At 42.6% G+C, this 20407-nt stretch overlaps 1 protein-coding gene across 3 annotated transcripts in view; it reads left to right on the plus strand.

The window, feature by feature from the left end:
• The first annotated feature begins 571 nt into the window (after nucleotides 1–571).
• The window catches only part of LOC121868301 (glycogen [starch] synthase-like), a 31315-nt gene continuing 11479 nt past the window's right edge, over nucleotides 572–20407 (plus strand). For all 3 annotated transcript variants that reach the window (XR_006089369.1, XM_042368753.1, XM_042368754.1), the window contains exons 1-6: nucleotides 572–776; nucleotides 16124–16308; nucleotides 16529–16720; nucleotides 18674–18871; nucleotides 19041–19303; nucleotides 19713–19833. Coding sequence is in view for 2 of the 3 variants with exons in the window: in XM_042368753.1 (XP_042224687.1) it covers nucleotides 647–776; nucleotides 16124–16308; nucleotides 16529–16720; nucleotides 18674–18871; nucleotides 19041–19303; nucleotides 19713–19833 (1089 nt within the window). In the remaining variant the exon portion in view is untranslated. The remainder of the gene's footprint in view (nucleotides 777–16123; nucleotides 16309–16528; nucleotides 16721–18673; nucleotides 18872–19040; nucleotides 19304–19712; nucleotides 19834–20407) is intronic.

The raw sequence follows: 20407 nt of genomic DNA on the forward strand, positions 1-20407 counted from the left end.
TATATATACTGTACTGCGTCCCATGTTGAAGGTCATGCAGTGGCAGGGGTTAATTCGAAGGACAGAGACGCCGGGACAGTAAGATCACCTTTATATCTAATCTCTAATGCTGAAAGTGATTATATAATAGAAATACAATGAACAGATGCTAAAAGATGTACATCTTTTAACTTAATCTTATCGAGCTATTGTTCGCAAATGTTTGTGGACCTGCATTGTTAAATTGCCCTGAATACCTGTATTGTCTATATCATGCTTAATCAATGTGAAGTTGTACGACAGTTTTCATAGTAGTTATCTATCTAGCTATAAAAACATCTAGAAATAGACTAGTAGAATAGATGCCAAATGATTGACTCCCCTTACTTTAACCCTTTTTAACTGTTTATCGTTGTTTGTGTGCCTGCGCTGTCTATGTGTGTACAGTACTGTACTTGCTGAAACAATGTGAACTTGTATTACAACTTGACCGAATTAATATCTAAGTATCAATCTATTTCTGTGGTGTAACCTGTGTCTATGGCGAGAAGTGGCATCGTGTGTGTGTCTTACTGCAGTTACGGACACTCCCACCAGATGTCCCTCAGTGTCCCGGCACCAGCCGTAGAGTGGAGGAGTGAGGAGTGTTGTAGGAACAGCCGAAACCATGTCCAGAGTAGCAAGACGATTCTACCGTGTTGACAGTCTTCATGCCCTGGATAATCTAGACAAGGGAGAGTCAGCATCCGTGGAGAACAGATGGGTGTTTGAGATCAGTCACGAAGCAGCGAATAAAGGTAAGGAAGGTGGCGGGGGTGAATGTGCAGTAGGTAGAACACTTTCTTCTCATCTTACTGAACATCACCCGGTTGTTGTAGCAGCTCCTCACTATACAGGGAGTAGTGTCGCCTCTCCCCTTTCTGCTCCCAATAGCAACTAAACATGTGATAAATCGAGTCTCACGTATGGTGCTGTCATGTTTAGAACTCATAGTTTTATTGACAGTAGAAATATCTAGATAAAGAATAAATAAATATCCCAGGTTGTTATTCTGTCACCATTGGTAGGAAGATATATATACATCATTTAGCATTTATAACTGTAATATTAATATGAAATGCTCGTTAGGCTGTGTAGTGTTCTTCATAACGGGATATAGAGGGGCTAGGCCGGAGGCAGCCGACTGGCGCTACGTACACTACACACACACACCCAGCTGTTGACCATTCACTTGGCTGCATCACCGTGACGTCACACCATCCCAGCGATATGATTGGTTATTCCTCAACTTGTGAATAAATTCTCCAAGTAGACCTAGTCAAGGACCACCCACTAACCTTGACCGTATAGGCCTACCTAACCTTACCTCGCCTTGTTCAGGTTACCGGTAAATGGTACACAAACAATCAAAATACACCTGGGATTCTGTAACATTAGGGTACGAATATAATTTATCTTCCTGTGGCTTTAAACAGTAGCTAACGAGTTTTGTAAAAGGGAAAGTAACTTCAGCAGTGATATAATGTTTGGTGGTCCCGAGGAGGGAGTGTGTGACTATAGGAGAACAGCTGAGTGAGCGAAACTGTTGCCAAGTGGACCATACCCAAAGGGGGTATGTTCTTGTGGGACTTTTGGGGTGACTTGGTCGGTAAGTAGGGAAAGTATGTAACTGTACCTACCGACGATAGTAACACCTTGATTTTTACCTGCCCTACCATGGGGTTAATGAGATACCATGGTGTGACATATAAGGGGAAAATACCATGGTGTGACACATAACAGGGCAATACCATGGTGTGACACATAACAGAACACTATCTACTGTAGGAACAAGCACCCCCACCTGACCACAGTACCGTTTTACAAGAACTTCTGACTTGAATTACTTAGGCTTGGACACTAATCTCTCCACCCGGTTTACTAATCTCACCCAGTACACTAATCTCACCCCAGTACACTAATTTCTCCCCAGTAAACTAATCTCGCCACCCAGTACACTAATCTCAACACCCAGTACACTAATCTCACATCCAGTGCACTAATCTCACCACCTAGTTTACTTTTCTCACATCCAGTGCACTAATTTCACCACCCAGTACACTAATCTCACCCCAGTACACTAATCTCACCCCAATACACTAATCTCACCACCCAGTAAACTAATCTCACCACCCAGTTTACTAATCTCCCATCCAGTGCACTAATCTCACCCCAATACACTAATCTCACCACCCAGTAAACTAATCTCACCACCCAGTTTACTAATCTCCCATCCAGTGCACTAATCTCACCCCAATACACTAATCTCACCACCCAGTTTACTAATCTCACCCAAGTACACTAATCTCACCACCCAGTACACAAATCTCACCACCCAGTTTACTAATCTCACCACCCAGTATATTAATCTCACCACCCAGTACACTGATCTCACCATCAGTGCACTAATCTCACCACCTGTGTACTAATCTCACCACCAGCACACTAATCTTGCCACCAGTACACTAATCTCACCATTAGTATAATAATCTCACCACCAGTACATAAATCTTGCGACCAGTACACTAATCCTACCACCAGTACACTAATCCTACCACCAGTACACTAATCCTACCACCAGTACACTAATCCTACCACCAGTACACTAATTCTACCACCAGTACACTAATCCTACCACCAGTACACTAATCCTACCACCAGTACACTAATCTCACCACCAGTACACTAATCCTACCACCAGTACACTAATCTCACCACCAGCACACTAATCTCACCACCAGTACACTAATCTCACCACCAGTACACTAATCCTACCACCAGTACACTAATCCTACCACCAGTATACTAATCTCACCACCAGTACACTAATCCTACCACCAGTACACTAATCCTACCACCAGTACACTAATCTCACCACCAGTACACTAATCCTACCACCAGTACACTAATCCTACCACCAGTACACTAATCCTACACTAATCCTACCACCAGTACACTAATCTCACCACCAGTACACTAATCCTACCACCAGTACACTAATCTCACCACCAGTACACTAATCCTACCACCAGTACACTAATCTCACCACCAGTACACTAATCTCACGACCAGTACACTAATCTTATCCCAGGTAATGATCTTATATACTTTCTATTAATAATTTTTTTCAAGTAACAATAATCTGTTGAGTGTATTAATGTGCATTGTGGATTAGGTCAGGTTAGGTTAGGTTAGGTCAGGTCAGGTCAGGTCAGGTCAGGTCAGGTCAGGTTAGGTTAGGTTAGGTTGGGTTGGGTCAAGATGTGTTTTACTACAGAAGGGAGATTAAATGGTTAAGTCACCTAACCTGCTCTCCGTAGCGTCGTTTAAGTCTCATGAAGGCTTCGTCCAGAATACCCCAGGCCAGTATTGTCTCTCCTCTTTGTGTGTGTCGGGAAGCTTAGGGCGAATCGTCGTTGTCTCCTGTTCAATTTTTATATAGTCAGTTCGAAACAAGTGAGGTTATGTCGGTCTCAGCCTTATTGTTCATGGTGCTGTCACAAGTTTGTCTTTCTTGCCCCACACTCTACCTAATCTTGTTTTGAGTTTATAAAGAATCAACTTCAGTTTGTCATTTCGTTAATCACTTTCTGGTGAACAGATGTCGCCAGCTACTAAATTACTGCAACATTACCGGTAACTACGGTTTATGTGTGACCTAAATGTCCTTTAACATATTACTTTGGGTAAATCTGAACCTCGACAGAAGAATGTTTACAACCCATGGGTCCAGACCCGTAGATTGTGGTACAGTACAGTACAGTAGATCCTGTATCACTGTAACGTTACTGAAGTTGAATTCACATCTACACCGATGTTGTGTTGTTGAGATTGTCGAACCGTAGTCCGACACGGGCCTTTGCCTGTAGGCGGCCCGTTTGGTGGTTCCGGCTGGAGCTCTTGGAGCAGCCAAACCGGATTTGGGGTTGGAGGTTGTCCTACCTGCAGATATGAAAGGATACTGCAGGTTTGCAAGTGTGAGCGGACCCTCGGTCAGTGAACGCTTACCACCAACCCCCACTCATGGACGTGGTCAGTTTCGGAGTGGCGCGCCCCCCGAACTGGGGTCCGCACTTGCTTGGGGAGGATACTTCCTAAGCTATCTGGGTGGTGGGTATCGTGTGATGACCCGGAGAAGGTGGTGAATGTGATTTGTTTGGGCCTTTCGGGTTAGAGTGGCCGCTGGTGTTGTGTGTTCTTCTTGGAAGTTTCGAATTCTGTTTCGGAGACTTTGTGTGACTTCGCAGTCGAGGAGATAGTGTTCCAGTGGGTTGGCCGCTGGCTCCTGACAGTAGGTGCATTCCCTGACGACATTTCCGATCGTCTGCCAGGTGCACTTGTACCCTAGTCGTAGTCGTAGTCGGTGAAGGCTAACTTGGGTTTGTCTTGGTGTTTTTTTGTTCGCGAATGGTGGTTCCCCTTTTGTGTAGCCACCAGGTACCATTTGGCTGATTGGGAACCAGCGTTGAATGCGTCAAGGAAAGTCTTTTGGAGCTGGAGCTTGGTAGGCTTTCTGAGGTGGTTCTTGATCTGTTGCACGCTTGCTGGAACTTGAATATGTAGGCTTCTAGAACGTGTGGCTGCCGTTGCTGCTTCGTCTGCCACGTCGTTTCCCCCGATCCCTACATGACTGGGAATCCAGTGTAAGACGACTGGGCAATTTTGTCTTTGGAAGTCCTGTAGCTGTGCAAGGATCGAGGTTATGATGTGGACGTTGTCTCTTGGTTGACTGTGTTGCAGCGCCTGCCTGGCGGTTTTCGAGTCCGTGTGAATTATGATGGACTTGTTGAGTTGCAGTGTTGTAGGGCCTTTGAGATTGCTACCAACTCTGTTTGTAGGGTGGAGCAGTCATTAGAAAGTCTTCATAGGAGGGTCTGACCTTGGGTGTAGAAGGCAGCTCCGGATCTATGATGTTTTGGGTCCACCGATCCGTCTGTGAAGTATGATGCTGCATCAGCCGGGGTCTCGGTGGCTATGGCTTCCTGGGTTATTCTTTTGAGGTCCTCCTTCTGGAGGTTGGCTTTGCTATCACCTAGTTCGGTGATCTACACCGAACTAGTGGTCTTGAGCTGTATGCAGTTTTGGCGCACGCAGGAAGTTACTCTGTATTTTTTATATTTTTTAACGTTATTTTTGTGGTTTAATACCGGCAGTTGGGTGTTATCTCACAGCTCCAGTTACTAGAAATATATATTGTGGAAACTTCTGAGAATCTTGACTTTGTGTTCCTGTAGGCTAGATGACGTCACCGGCAGCTGGGGAATCATAGGAACGCTTCTACAGCCGTGTTGGCCAACTGCCCGTGTGTGTGTGTCATCACCACAGGGCCATGTTTTAGTGTGTGTGTGAGATTAACAGCAGTGCCATGGTATTGGGAGAGATTAGGTCACATCCGTGTGTTGACATCATGAGCAGTTAAGGGTGAGGCAAGACACAGTTTATCCTTAAAGCCAGGAGTTAAATGTCTCATATCGTCACCACTGTTACCTGCAGCGTCCAGCTTACTGGAGTGAAGGTGATCTTGGTGAACAGAAAGGAATATTATAATTGAGTCTTTTAATATGTTGGTGTTAAGTATCGTTGCTAACTTTATCATGTTAATACTCTACTCTTCAACAACTAAGGTCTTTTAAGGGCGTAACTAGTCGTATCAGAATTAGTATCGTTAATAGTGTGTCAGATATTAAGATTAGGTTCTGGAAATTATCACCCTTGTTAAAGCTTATTGCAGATGATGAGGAGAAGTGAGATAAAGTTGTTGTAGGAGGGAGATAACGTGAGGGTAGACTAGAGCTCACGTCCGCCTCCACACTATGCGTCACCTACCGTGCTTTTGGACCACCGATCACAAGATAAAATTTCCACAACCAATAAAATATAAAACCAGAAAATGAGTTGATGTTGAGTGTATGTTGGTCGTAATCTTTAGAAACAACCATTAGAGTTGGCTAGTGTGTGTGTGTGTGTGTGTGAGTCAGGGGCAGGTCGTGATGAACGAACATTCTTTAAAAAAAATCGTTCATACATTCTTCTTTTTAAGTTTCATATACAGTTTTTACTTCCCTTAATTGATTATTTATATTATTTTGCCCACACGTTGACCACACTCCATGATAATGAAGAGTTCTGATCATATGTTTAAAAAATCCCAAGACGGACCATCACCAGTATCGCTAAGGCTATCTGGTTATCTGATAATACACCGAGTTGAATACTTATAGAATACTTTAGTTTGAGGTGTAGAAATCATTTACTGGCTCTCCTATTCACCTTTCTATATCTTGAAGGAAGTGAAAACCAGTGACAATACACTAGGGGGGCTAATCTCCAGGTGATTTTTTTTTTTAGCGAATCTGTCTTTAAATCCCATAAATAATGTCTATGATATATTTGGACTATCAGAGTGTATTGTGTGGTCATCATTAGGTTTGTTTTTTACACGAATCTTCATCACTGTTGTGTAATTTCACGCTATATTTGTCAGAGCCTCATGCAGCCAAGTTGGACGTCATACACTGCATATATTTGGGATCACCTGAAGAATATCTGTATATTTAGAAAACAAAAAAACCACACCCCAAACCACCAACGTACATATTATCAGTAAACAACACAAACAAATGTTCAAAGAACTATCCAGAACATCTAAATATCACCCCAGCTTATTTCATCTAAAGATTAACCACCCTATCCTATCTTCATCCCCCCAAAATAGCATTAAGGTGGTTAATCTTTAGATGAAATCTTGGGGTGGATATTCTTCAGGTGATCCTATATACAGGTTAGTGTACGTGTGGCAAGCGTGTTATCCTTATCTCGGAATAATTGGATAGACTATTTTAAGTTGATGTTTGACACCACCTATACACCCACGGTTGTAGCCTTCAGAGCACGGCAGGACCTCTTACGTTAACCGTGTGACGGATAATAGTGAGAGTGTGTTATTGTACTGTATGTTTCTTAATACCACTTGTTTATTTTATGACCAATGGACGAGTAATTATCAAATAGAAGAAAAACTTAACACAGAACTCGGCATTAACACCCATACGCCGTCTACCCCGATGGTTACCTACTGTGTGTGTTGTTATTGTATTGTAGCTCTCTCTCTTATCACTGTTCTCTTTATCGGCAGGAAGGATTTTAAGTGTTGCGTTATGTCTCATTTGCCTTCTCTCCCCCTCTCTCTCTCTATTTCCTTCTCTCTCTTGTCAGGACAGCCAACAGAACTGTATATATGTGACAGTCTTATATCATCAGAAAACAGTGTCTCGGGGGCTTGCTACGGTAAAGGTGTAGTGAATGACTTGGTAACTTGTTATGACGGTGTTTATAGTACTCAACGGATGTGACCTTACGAGAGAGGTTTGTGTTAATCCCGACTTTGTTTTTAGTGCTTATCAGTTAAAACCTGGGATCATTGCTGCTTGGCTATTGTCCAGGAAAAATGGAGGTAGGGGGTGAGGAGGGCAACAGGGTGAGGAGGGGAGGGGAAAGGAGGGGTGGAGAGCAGAAAGGAGGGAAGGCAGCGGGGGGTGAAAAACAGCAGGGCTGAGGGGGTGGAGGCAGCTGGGTGAGGGGTGAAGGGAGGCAGCTGGGTGAGGGTGGAGGAGTCAGCAGGGGTGAGGGGTGAAAGTCAGCAGGGTGAGGGTGAAGGGGAGGCAGCTGGGTGAGATGGAAGGGAGTCAGCAGGGTGAGGGTGAAGGGAGGCAGCAGGGTGAGGGTGAGGAGGCAGCAGGGTGAGGGTGAAGTCAGCAGGGGTGAGTGGAGGGAGTTAGCAGGGTGAGGGTGAAGGGGAGTCAGCAGGGTGAGGGTGAAGGGGAGTCAGCAGGGTGAGGGTGAAGGGGAGGCAACAGAGCGAGGAAAACGAAAAGACGTGTGGTAAGCGCTTCAGCGGTTGGCGGGGTTCCCCTGCCTGGTGCCGCCTAGCTATTAGGGACATGTCTGGTCCACCACCCGACCTGTTTTGCTATGAATGTTATTGAGTCCACTTAAGGCACCCGCTCCTGCACCCCAGCACCAGCAACAAACACCTCTTACCTAAACGTTCACTCCAAACCCTCCATCGAAAGACCGACATTGTGTTTGAAGCTTATATATTGATCACAGATTGGAGAATATTAGGCTGGGCTTCGTTATGTGAATCAAGATTTTATTCCATGTTTGTGGTGAATTTTATGTGTATACGTGACTCGTCCCCCGTGAGGTCGACTCAGCTGACCGCCTCACAGGAGAAAGTTGTGTCCTCGTGAGTCACAACGTTTACTCAAGGTTGTTATAATACGTTAGAGTTGTGGTGGTGAAGGTTGTGGTTGTCAGCGGTTACCTCATATTTGTCAAGAGGCCGTAACACGTCTTTAACTCATGCTACTGAACTGTTAAGTGTCCATCATGTCCTCACTATGTTGGGGTCAAAAGTGTAACTCTCTAGTAAGTGTTTATAGTAAGCCTGAAGTCATCATTGAGTTACCACACTTTAAGGACAGAACCATTATTATTTGTTACCTAATATAAATGTTGTTAGCACTCTGTTGTGGTCATTGACATCACTGTTGCCATACATGAATTATATTATTGATCACATTTGTACGGCACTTTGTATAGTGTTATGTGTATTAGTATGAGTTATCTGCCACCCTCTGCTAGTGGTGGAGTCATACTAGTGTGCAATGTTCCTTTTCATCTTCCCTCTGTTTATCATTTTTTTCTTCAATCGATTTATTATTTTTTCACACTGTGTAGACCGAGTGAATGTGATTGTCTTTTCCACTTAACTGAATTAAAAAAGAAGTTATGAACAGTCATTACCCGGGACGTGTACAGTATGGTGCTCTGACGTGGTTTGTTCCCCAACCTATAGTTCCCTTGCCAAGTGCCCCAGTCTAATGCCCCAACCTATAGTTCCCTTGCCAAGTGCCCCAGTCTAATGCCCCAACCTATAGTTCCCTTGCCAAGTGCCCCAGTCTAATGCCCCAACCTATAGTTCCCTTGCCAAGTGCCCCAGTCTATTTTAACTATAGTTCACTTGCCAAGTGCCCCAGTCTAATACCCCAACCTACTGGATTCCCTTCCCAAGTGCCCCAGTCAATACTAGCCTATAGGTTCCTTTTAGAAGTGCCCAGTCTAATGCCTAACCTATAGTTCCTTCCAAAGTGCTGATCCTAATGCTAACCTAGTTCCTTGCAATTTTAGTCTAATACTTACAACCTATAGTTCCTTGCCAGTGCCCCAGTCTAATGCCCAACCTATAGTTCCCTTATGAAATTACTGCAGTCAATACTAACCTAAGTTCCCTTGCCAAGTGCCCCAGTCTAATGCCCCAACCTAGTGCCCCCATCAAACATACTCACTATACCCTGGTTGATGGGAGCCTTTATGGCAGAATTAATCTAGTTTCCCTCTTGTGAGCCTCCAGTGATGAGAGGCTGTGGCCTTATTGTGAAAAAAGTGAGGGTGTGGGAGGGACGTGATACCGGCTACACGACTAACTTTCACTTAAGCTATTTTCCACCCAATGTTAAGTCATTTTCGCCTGTAGATTGTGGACTAACTCTTCTATTAGTCTTCATATATAGTGCTGTATTTCATGTATTATTAGTGTAGTACTGTAGTGTGCTTCTGGCCTTACGTTCCAATGTGTTCAGAGTGAGATTGTAGAAACTCATTTTTTATGGTTCAGTTCCCACGCAGGTAAGAGTTGGTTGTTGTATTTGTTTTTTTGTTGTTATTATTGTTTGTTCGTTCCCGTTGTACAGTAGTCAAGCCTCGGGAGTTGTAGTGAGTAACTGTTGCAGGCTACAAGGTGTCTATAAATTACTGCACTTGACCCAATTGAAGTCTTAATAATCTGTAAGTATTATAGGTAGACCACGCCAGGTAGACCCCTCTGAAGCTGACACTGGAGTGCTTATCAGTACGGTAGGCCGCTACTTTGGTCTTATCACAGTATATCACACTTCCTGAGTTCATTATTATTGTGAGTGTGTTTCCTATCACACTACAGGCAGTCACCAGCCCCTCCCCCCCTCCTCCATGTAACGTGTGGGTGAAGAAATCTTGTGTGTCGATGAATTATTGTGGACCTGGCGCCATTTTTGTCTTGTGTAAGAACATAAGAATGGAGGAAACTGAAGAGGGCCTATTGACCCATACTAGGCAGCCCCGTTTACACCCAAACCCTATAGCTCATATAGCCATCTAACCTATGTTTGAAGCTATCCAGCGTATTCAAGTTAATGATGATGTTTGGTAACTTGTTCCACTCATCCACTACTCTATTTCCGAACCAATGTTTACCTATCTCGCGCCTAAATCTAAATATATCTAATTTAAAACTATTGCTACGAGTTCGACTGACAACTTACCCTTTTGAGGAACAGCCGAGTAGGGTGGGCGTTTTACTACTTCACTTAATTTCTACCCCCCCTCCCCCCCATCTCTTGAGGTTCTTGGAATTTGTTGAAAGCAAAAATAAAAATAAACAGTTAAAAGAGCCTAAACAGTTAAGGTGAAATTTATATTAGTTTATTCTACAAGGTTGCCGGAGCGTCTCAACCTACACACACACACACACACACACACACACACACAGTGAAATATTAACTTTTTTTTTATATCAACATTTTAATGATAACTATGAATTAATGGCTGCAGGTTAAATAGGTCCCAAGTCCAAACATTCCCTACTCTACATTGGGGGCCCACTCCTAACAGGCCCTTACCAATCCAAAATAGTCTTTAACCTAACCTAACCCAACCCAAGGGCCTATCTGGATGGGGAGGGGGGGGGGGATATTAAGCTTAGGACGCCTATGTGATCTACATTAATGAGTCAATTGTTGTGTTGTTAAGGGAGAAATTGAAATTGATTGTGTGTTCTCCTTCAGTCAACTCCTGAGGTCCGCTACAGTTCTCCATACTAGGCTCCTTGGCTGTTGGTTAGGTCTGGTTTGGTTAAGTGAGAATTGAATTATATTTAGATTATATTTGATTATATTTGGATTGAGAGAATTAAATTGGATTAGTTACGAATTTAATAAACTTTGAACTGGATTAGATGCGGATTGTATAAACTTTGAACTAGATTACATAAGGATTATACCAACTTTGAACTGGATTAGATAAGGATTATATCACCTTTGAACTGGATTAGATATAAATTTAATCAACTTTGAATCGGATTAGATATCGAAGCTATAGATTAAATTGGGATTAAATCAGCTTACAATTAATCTCGCTTAGATGTCAGTTGGATCTTTTGGGATTAGTTAGTGTAACTTAAAATAGTTGTATTACGTTCCAGTATTTTTTGAGGGATTAGTTGAATTAGTTAAATACAATTGTTGTTAAAGTTAATTTGTGATATAAGTAAGAATCAATAAGCAAAACAAACAACTCTTTTACTGTCCTTGTTTAGTTCTTGTTGTTTAAGCAAGAGTAACAGGCAAGATTAACAAATTTTACTGACTCCAGTGTGTTGATAGGGAGGGGATGACCTTGGGAATGGGTAAGAGAGTAGGTACTGTTGAGGAGTGGGTACGTGGTGGTAGATGATGTAGCAAAGGCCAGTGGGTAGTGGTGGGTACATTAGTGGGTAGTAGTGGGTACATTAGTGGGTAGTGGTGGGTACATTAGTGGGTAGTGGTGGGTACATTAGTGGGTAGTGGTGGGTACATTAGTGGGTAGTGGTGGGTACATTAGTGGGTAGTGGTGGGTACATTAGTGGGTAGTAGTGGGTACATTAGTGGGTAGTGGTGGGTACATTAGTGGGTAGTAGTGGGTACATTAGTGGGTAGTAGTGGGTACATTAGTGGGTAGTAGTGGTGATGTTGGTTGTGGATGGTTGTAGTGGCCAGTGGTGATAGGTGCTAGTGGATGGTGGTTGTAGGTGGGAGTGGTGGATGGTTGTGGGGGGTAGATGGTTGTAATGGACAGTGATGGTGGTTGTTGTGGTTGATGGTAGTTGTGGTGATGGTTGTGGGGGGTATTGGGTACAATTATATTGCGGTCAACAACACGAGGGAGTAACGTAACTGAGGCGACTGTTTAATAATTATACTGTTGTTAAGCAGAAAAGGTCACCCACACAGCCACACAGACTCAACACTCTTAATATGTGTGTTAAACTAGTTGTATATAATTGTGAACCAAATATTGATCATTTCACCCAGGGAAAGTTGTTCGTGTGGGGACAGACATGTGTAGAATCCCTCCCCCCCTCCCCTTTCGACCCCTCACTTACCCCGGCGACCAGACTGCCTCAAGAGTAACCTCATCAGAAAAGACTGACCCCCCCCCCCCCTCGCTGGTTTAGGATATAGCATAGTGGAGGCGGGTACGCGGTTGTTGTCATGGGTAACGTCCTCTAAGGTGGTGGTGGTGGTGGTGGCGGCGGCGGCGGTCCTGCAGGATACTACATGACCCAGGAACAACCTTCAACTGCTGGGAGCATCGATCACATCCTCCTGGCCCAGCACTGCCACCCCCCACCACCCCCTCCTCGTCTGCGTCTACCATGTATGCCCTGCGTGGCTCTCCTTGTCAGAGTGGAGGGTACGGTACACTTTTAAAAGGAGTGGATGGATCTCTGACATTAGTGAGCGGGGAGGGGGAGGGTCACCTCTGTCATATCAGCCTCCGCGTTTAAGAGGTGTGATGAGTCCAGTGGAAATAACCCTTTAACACCTTTCTTTGATGCTCCTCGGTGAAAACAACTTACTGCGTCGTCTCACAGATCACACAGACTGGAGGTTATTTCAGTACAGGGAGATGAGGCTGTGACGGTAGTGCTGTTGAGTGACGGGGTACCGGTACTGTCCATCACCAAGACAGTGACCACCGCTCGTGCCAACAATAGTTCTGCTCGGTGATGAAGCATGTGGGTATGACCTTGTGGTGTTTTGATCCATGTTGCTGGTCTTTTTGCCATAATATATACATAGTACCATAATCTGTACATAGTACCATAGTCTATACATGGTGCCATAGTCTACACATGGTGCCATAGTCTATACATGGTGCCACAGTCTGTACATGGCACCATAGTCTGTACATGGCACCATAGTCTATACATAGCACCATAGTCTGTACATGGCACCATAGTCTGTACATGGCACCATAGTCTGTACATGGCACCATAGTCTGTACATGACACCATAGTCTGTACATAGCACCATAGTCTGTACATGGCACCATAGTCTGTACATGGCACCATAGTCTGTACATGGCACCATAGTCTGTACATGGCACCATAGTCTGTACATGGCACCATAGTCTGTACATGACACCATAGTATAATTACGGGTGAGTCTTAATGGAAATATTGTCATCATTGATCATTAAGATGGTGCTGTAGTTAAGGTGACCAGTCTTCAAGGGCGGATCCTGGACTCTCAAAGTTGTAGGTGGGGGAACATGGCGAGCACAGCGAGCTTGGGGGGGGGGGCGCTGTAAGTCCCCCCCATAATTTTTTTTAAAATCTAACCAATATTCTGGCCGTTTTGAAGCCATGTGCACTTGATATTAGGGGATATTCTGAGGTCAATAGTAATTACTTTTCACTATACAAAAACTCCCGAGTACAATACTGCATTAAAGAAAAAGTATTGGAATTTTCTGATGAAAAGAGGGGTCAGGACCTCCCTGGATCCGCCCCTGGTCTTATGCGTTCTCTAATGTACAAGCTAAAGGAAAAGTTACTATTTGGGTCTATTAACTGCAGTCTCTCATCACCAGTAAAGGGACAAACACACATACGAACTTATTACAAACGTTTTAATTTTTAGAGTTGAGACAAAATTTAATCTACGAACCTCAAAGATGGAGGGTCGAGGTAGGTGCTTATAGTGTTGGGTTCGGAGCATAGGGTAGGGATGGTCAGGAGGTTGGTATGGGCATAAGGCGAGTGTGGGGAGAAGGTTGGTTGTTTTTTTTTGTAGAGAGAAAGAAGTGGTGAAAGAAGATTAGAGGTGGAGGAAGGAAGTTATAGTTCGGAAATTGAAGAAATTTAGGAGGTAGGTAGGAGGCGGCGGGCTGACCGCCTTGCTACGGGTTAGCTGAGTTAATAGTGTGTTAGGGTTGTGTCATGGGTTAGTTATTGTCTGTCGGTACAGGCACTAGACAGCCTACCCTATCCCATATATGGGTGTTTTGAGGGTAGGGAGGGCGTGGGTGGAGCCTTGGTATGTTGCCAGTATACAGGGAACCATCTTGGCTCCATCTGATTAATGTGTCTGACAGCGAGACCATTTTTACTGTGGTCATCCTGAACAGCCGGACAGACAATACCCAACCGCAGGAAACCGTATCAGATAAAGCCGCACACTGAACACATTCCCGCCGCCACTAGACGTAGGAATAAAAAAAATAAATAACATGAAGAAAAACAAATCCACCAGATCCAGTTTCTTTAAAAATTCGTATTCACTGTTACTTCACTGTTGGCTAGAGGGAGGTTTAGTTGTCTGGTCACTGTCAGTTCACGTTTGGTTAGGTTGAGTTAGTTGTGGTTATATCTAAAAGTTGCTGTTTTGATTATAGTGTTGTAGATTGTGAGTTTGTTATGTCGAACGTGGACTAGTTTTGGTTTGTGGACAGTGCGTTATCAGTTTGTGTTTTTTGTGATTGTGTAAAGTGAAAGAAGAAAGTGTAGTGTGTGTGTGTGTGTGTGTGTGTGTGTGTGTGTGTGTGTGTGTGTGTGTGTGTCTGTGTGTGTGTGTCTTGGTCTTGGAGTTTTCCCATATTATTTCTTATCAATGACTCGCACACGCGTGAATAGAAATTTAAATGACGCAATCACACCTAAATTGCCTCATCGCTGGCCCCAGTTGACAACCACACCACACCAACGCTCCACACCTTCCATTACTATTCACTATTAGACTACAGCTATTTAATTAATTCTTTAACCTAAATAAAACATACACATTAAGAAAAGATAATCTCACTGGGGTATAATTAACCGTAAGTAATTATTATATACAGTAGTTTAAGAGGATGGTGGAGAGTGGCACGTGTGAGTGACCTTCCTATGCTAGTGGCTCTCAAGGTCGAGGTGCCGTCTCAACCCCACTACAGTGACTTATCTTACCACTACCCCCGTCTCTAGGCGCGATACTATATTTAGATACGTCTAATTAACACATTGTAGTTAAAAAAGTAATGCTATAATTTTTCTAATATATCGTAGACTCGATTAATTAATGTAACCATGAGAATATTATCCCAAACTTGTACTAAATTTAGACAGTTAAGTATACCGTTGTAATAAAATACGTTTCTTTCATTAGCATAGAAATTTATTCGGGATCTCTTATGTATACTTTAATATTATTTTTAAATTATAATTACTTAAATACCTTAGAATTATTGGTGTAAGTATAGTGAAGGTTTGAACCGAATATATTGCTATGTAAGTGCTATTTTATCAAGTTACACCAATACAGTATTTACCTGTATTTTCGTAATAGGTATTTTGTATGTTAATTGTAACATGAACAACAGTCAACAGTAGTGGAGTGAGTTGTGGTGTAACGGTAAAGGAAACATGGGATATTTATGTCTATCAAACAGGAAACGCATCTCTCATCTCATTGGGTAAGACTCTGGGGCCAGATGAGATAATTATTATATTGAAGGTGTTGTATCTTTTATCACCTGTATAGCTCACTTAGATTATACTGTAAATTGAAGTATACATTTTCACATTTTGTCTGAGTAATTCATAGGCGTCTGTGATATATTTCAGATGGGGCAAAGTTCAAAACCTAGTAGAAATGTTGAAGTTTTATTAGATAAACAATACACACCTTAATGGTACATATTGTACAGTTAAATAACACACGAATAGGTCGTGGTGATGGTGTTACTAGCCTGTCTGTCTGTCTGTCTGTCAAGCCATACAACTATTAAGTACTAAATGATAAAACTGGTTAAATTAGGCAATGAATCCTTGAATTAATGGATTAATACTTTCAGGATAAACTGTGTCAGGTTACCCATAATTCTCTCTTTCAGAATAAAACAGTTACTCATAATAATCTCTCTTTACTTTCAGGATAAAGCAGTGTAAAGTTATCCATTGTAATTTATATCTTTATCATTGCAGTTGGTGGTATTTATCAAGTTATTAGAAGTAAATGTGGCGCCTCGGTAGAAGAGCTTGGTGAACAGTATGTTCTCCTTGGACCCTATAAGGAAGCCAGTGTCAGGACAGAGGTCGAGTTGGCCGAATTTTCTGCAGACTCCCCACTGACTGTCACCATTAACCGTCTACGAACTGAAGGATGGCGAGTGAGTAGAATTATTAATCACACTTAATGCTAATCTAATCAACCTGACCTGACCTCACCCGACCCCCATACAGTGTCAGTATACTGTAAGCATTTACCGAACATAAGTACTGTACTGTTTATAAAGTCTAGCCCAGCGAACGAGAGACAAGGCAGTGTTTTACCATAACAGAAGTAACCTGTGAATTCCCTCTTATAATTGTGTTTTGTCGTCACTACAGATACACCCAGGTCGATGGCTGGTGGACGGCAACCCTCAAATCATCCTCTTTGACATCGGCTCAGCCTCTGTGTCGCTCAATGACTATAAGCAGGAGTTTTATGAAAATTCAAAAATTGGTATTCCACAGCACGACATAGAATGCAACGATGCAGTGCTTTTTGGCTTTATGGTTGCAAAATTTATTGAAGAGGTAAGTGTTGTACTGTGCTGTATGTGTTTGATTAAGGGAGCACCGTTAAAAGTGATTACAGTACAGACAGTATACACGTAGATTATAATTGTAATGTAACTTAGAATATGATTTTACTTTTTACTTTTATCCTCTTTGCCTCTGATCGGTTCATCAGCCGCTTGGGCAGTCGGTCACTTCTCTGTTAAGCATTATTAGCAAGTACTGAGCATGTGCTTGCTCCTGAATGTATCCGAACTTGCTTCAGTGATGATAAAGCTCACATTTGGTGCCGTCACAACACTCTCTGGCAGGTTTTTCGAAAAGTTCACAACTCGCACTCCGAAAAAGTTTGATCTCACAATTTTTTGGACTTGTGGCTTCTTCAACCTTAAGCTGTGACCTCTTGTGGAGGGGGCGCCCACCAGCTCCAGGTATGGACACTCGACTGAGTTGTGCACCTCTTGAGATGTTTATACATTTCAGTTTGGTCCCCCCTTGCCCATAGTAGTATAAGCTAGGCATTTGTAGGCATTCTTATCTGGATGACTGAGGTGCTGTAGTGCAGGCACCAGTCTGATGGCCCTCCTTTGGACATTTTCAATCAACTGACAGTCTCTAGCATATCTCGGTGACAATATCTCGGGGACCAGACGGGGTGACAGTACTTCAGACTGGGAAGCACTTCACTCTTGAAGATCATTACGAGGGACGGACCATCTAAATATCTGAACGACCTTCTTATAAGACCTACTGTACTAGTTTAGTTGTTTGATTCACCTTCTTCTCATAAACGCCCGAGAACTTCAGTTCATTGTCAACATTCATATCCAGGTCCTTTTCACATTCGGTCTCTATTAATGCAGTTTCCTTATCCCATTAGGACATGTGATATGTCTCCTTACTGTCGGTGCGACTTAGGTGCATCCTCTTCCACTTCATGACATTGAATCTTAGCAGCCATTTCTTCAATCACTTTTGAAGCTGGAGTTCTTTCTGTAGCTCTTCACAGACCGTTTGGTTGTTAATTTTCCTAACTAACTTGGCATCATCTGCAAACATTTGTATGGAGGAGTGTTTAGCTTCTGGCATGTCATATAGGAAACAAACAAACAACAACGGGCCCAATACACTGCCCTGTGGTAGCCCTTTTGTCACTGGTACACGTGATGATTTCATACCACTAATCACCACACACTGCTTGTGATCATGAAGAAAGTCTCTGATCCACACAAGAAACTTCCTCAAATCTCATACCCTTCCAGTTTAATTCACAGCCTTTCATGGGATACACTGTTGAAAGCCTTGGCAAAATCTAGGTTTATACTGTCGATATTACCGCTCTGTTCAAGAATTTGAGTCCAAACATCCAGTACCTTGAGTAATTGTGTAAAGCAGGAGCATCCCGGCATAGAACTATGTTGATAGTCCTTTACAAGGTTGTTTCATGTTAAATGTTCCATCATGGCATCTCTTGTGATGCTCTCAAGTACTTTACACACTACATATGCTGCGCAGGTTCACTGGTCTATAATTTTCGTGGAGTGACAATTATCCTTCTTGAATATAGGACTCACATAAGCCATTTTCCAGTCACTGGCATTATCTTATATCTGTGAGAGTCGTCAGGGTAATTGTTTTTGTGGGATGGGTCTCGCCAGAAGTTTTTCTCTTCCCTCTGGCCATATTATGGGATCTAACGCCCCAGTTCTTCTGTTTATGTTGAGTTCGTGTAATGATTAGATGTGATTTAGTTAGGTGGTTATAATGTATACTTGAATCTAGCAGTATGTCAGGACAGTATTTGAGGTACAGTACTGTACTGTAGTCTATCATGAACCTTGATGAAAAAATAAAAAATAAAGGTAGACAGAGGCCTTTTTGATATTTACAATGTTGTTTATTTACTGTAATGATGGTATTTTCTTGTCTTCTTTTTTGTATTTGAGAAGTAAAATTCCATCTTTTTTCCAGTTTCGTAGTGAAGTGGTCAATTTCAGTGATGCTAAGCCTCGGGTGTGTGCCCACTTCCACGAGTGGCTGGCAGGTGTGGGTTTGGTAATGTTGCGGATGAGGAACATTGATGTGGCCACCATCTTCACCACCCATGCGACTCTCCTCGGCAGATTTCTCTGTGCTGGAGCCGTTGACTTCTACAATAACCTGGACAAGGTGAGAAACTTTTGTCTGCTGTTCTCTGTGTCACACGATGAGTTGTTTGAGGCATGTCATATTATTATTTGCCACCTTCACTGTTATAATGGATGATGCCACAAGGAAAATTATTTTTAAGTATGAAGTGTTGCATGCACTAGCACATTATCTTTTGTTTTTCTTATAGTTTGATATAGATGGGGAGGCAGGGAAGAGAGGCATCTACCACAGGTACTGCATGGAGAGGTGTTGTGCCCACCTAGCCCACACCTTCACCACAGTCTCTGAAATCACTGGAGTCGAAGCTGAGCATCTGCTCAAACGCAAGCCAGACATTATCACACCCAATGGACTAAATGTGAAGAAATTTGCTGCCCTCCACGAGTTCCAGAACCTTCATGCGTTATCCAAAGAGAGAATTAATGATTTTATTAGAGGTCATTTTTATGGGTGAGTAACATAAGGTAGTACTGTACAGTATACTCACTCCAAAAAGTATCTTGGTGAATTTTATGTGAGGCAACACGACACAATAGACAAAAAAATTTGTTAATGCTACCGAGGTCAATAGGAGTTGCGATATTTATTGAAATTTATCGGTCCCCTCCGTAAACATAACTTTTGGCGCGAGTGTGCAATCTAAGACATCACTTGGCTATTACTGTATGTTCACAACTAGACTTTAAGATATCACAACTTCATAAGAAATATTTCAGGCCTGACACCACTGCAGTTATCTGTTTTTAAGAAGGAGGGAGGGTGTGAAGTTATCTGTGTCATGTGAGTGTTTTTACAGGATTGAGTTTATTACTTGGAAAAAAGAAGAAGAAAGATTAAGGGTTACTTTTTACCTTTTTAGGTTCATGGACTTTGACCTCGACAAGACTCTCTATTTCTTCATTGCTGGACGTTACGAGTTTGGCAACAAGGGAGCTGATCTCTATATCGAGGCTCTGGCTAGGTTAAACCACTACATGAAGGTGAGATAATTGATGCTTCCTGGTTTCAACTGAGGAAGACTGTAAGGTCAAAACACAAGTCAAGAACAAAATTGCCAATGTCTGCTTGTGTTTCCTTTGCTACCACACTTCATTTTATTGTTGTGTTATGTATCGAGGCATTTTATAATCTCTGCATTGAAAGAGGCTGGACCACGAGTTGTGTTCCTCACCCTATGTTTAAAATAAGTACTGTACTGTACAGGGTGTCTGCTATAATTTAAAAAAAAAATGTTTCTTAATAATGTGTTGAAAATTTTTTAAAAAGCAGTGTAATGGAGCCATCTCTCCTGACACAATGGCCTTTGATGCTCTCCCGAGCAACACTGCTTCTCTTAGCAATGTAAATATGCATAGGAAATTTTTATACCGTACGAGGTTTAAATACACTAATGTTTGTATGAACATTATATTTCCAAAAAGTTTTGATTTTTCACTTGAGATCATACAGATCAGGACAGAGAACATACACATAGGACCTGGACCTGTTAGAGTAGGCTCTTATCTGCCTCATATGTCTGGTAGCCGCCCTCATTTCACAGTCAGCCCTAAGCAA

This window comes from Homarus americanus, unplaced genomic scaffold (assembly GCF_018991925.1).
Source record: "Homarus americanus isolate GMGI-L3 unplaced genomic scaffold, GMGI_Hamer_2.0 scaffold19318, whole genome shotgun sequence".
Classification (NCBI taxonomy): domain Eukaryota; kingdom Metazoa; phylum Arthropoda; class Malacostraca; order Decapoda; family Nephropidae; genus Homarus; species Homarus americanus.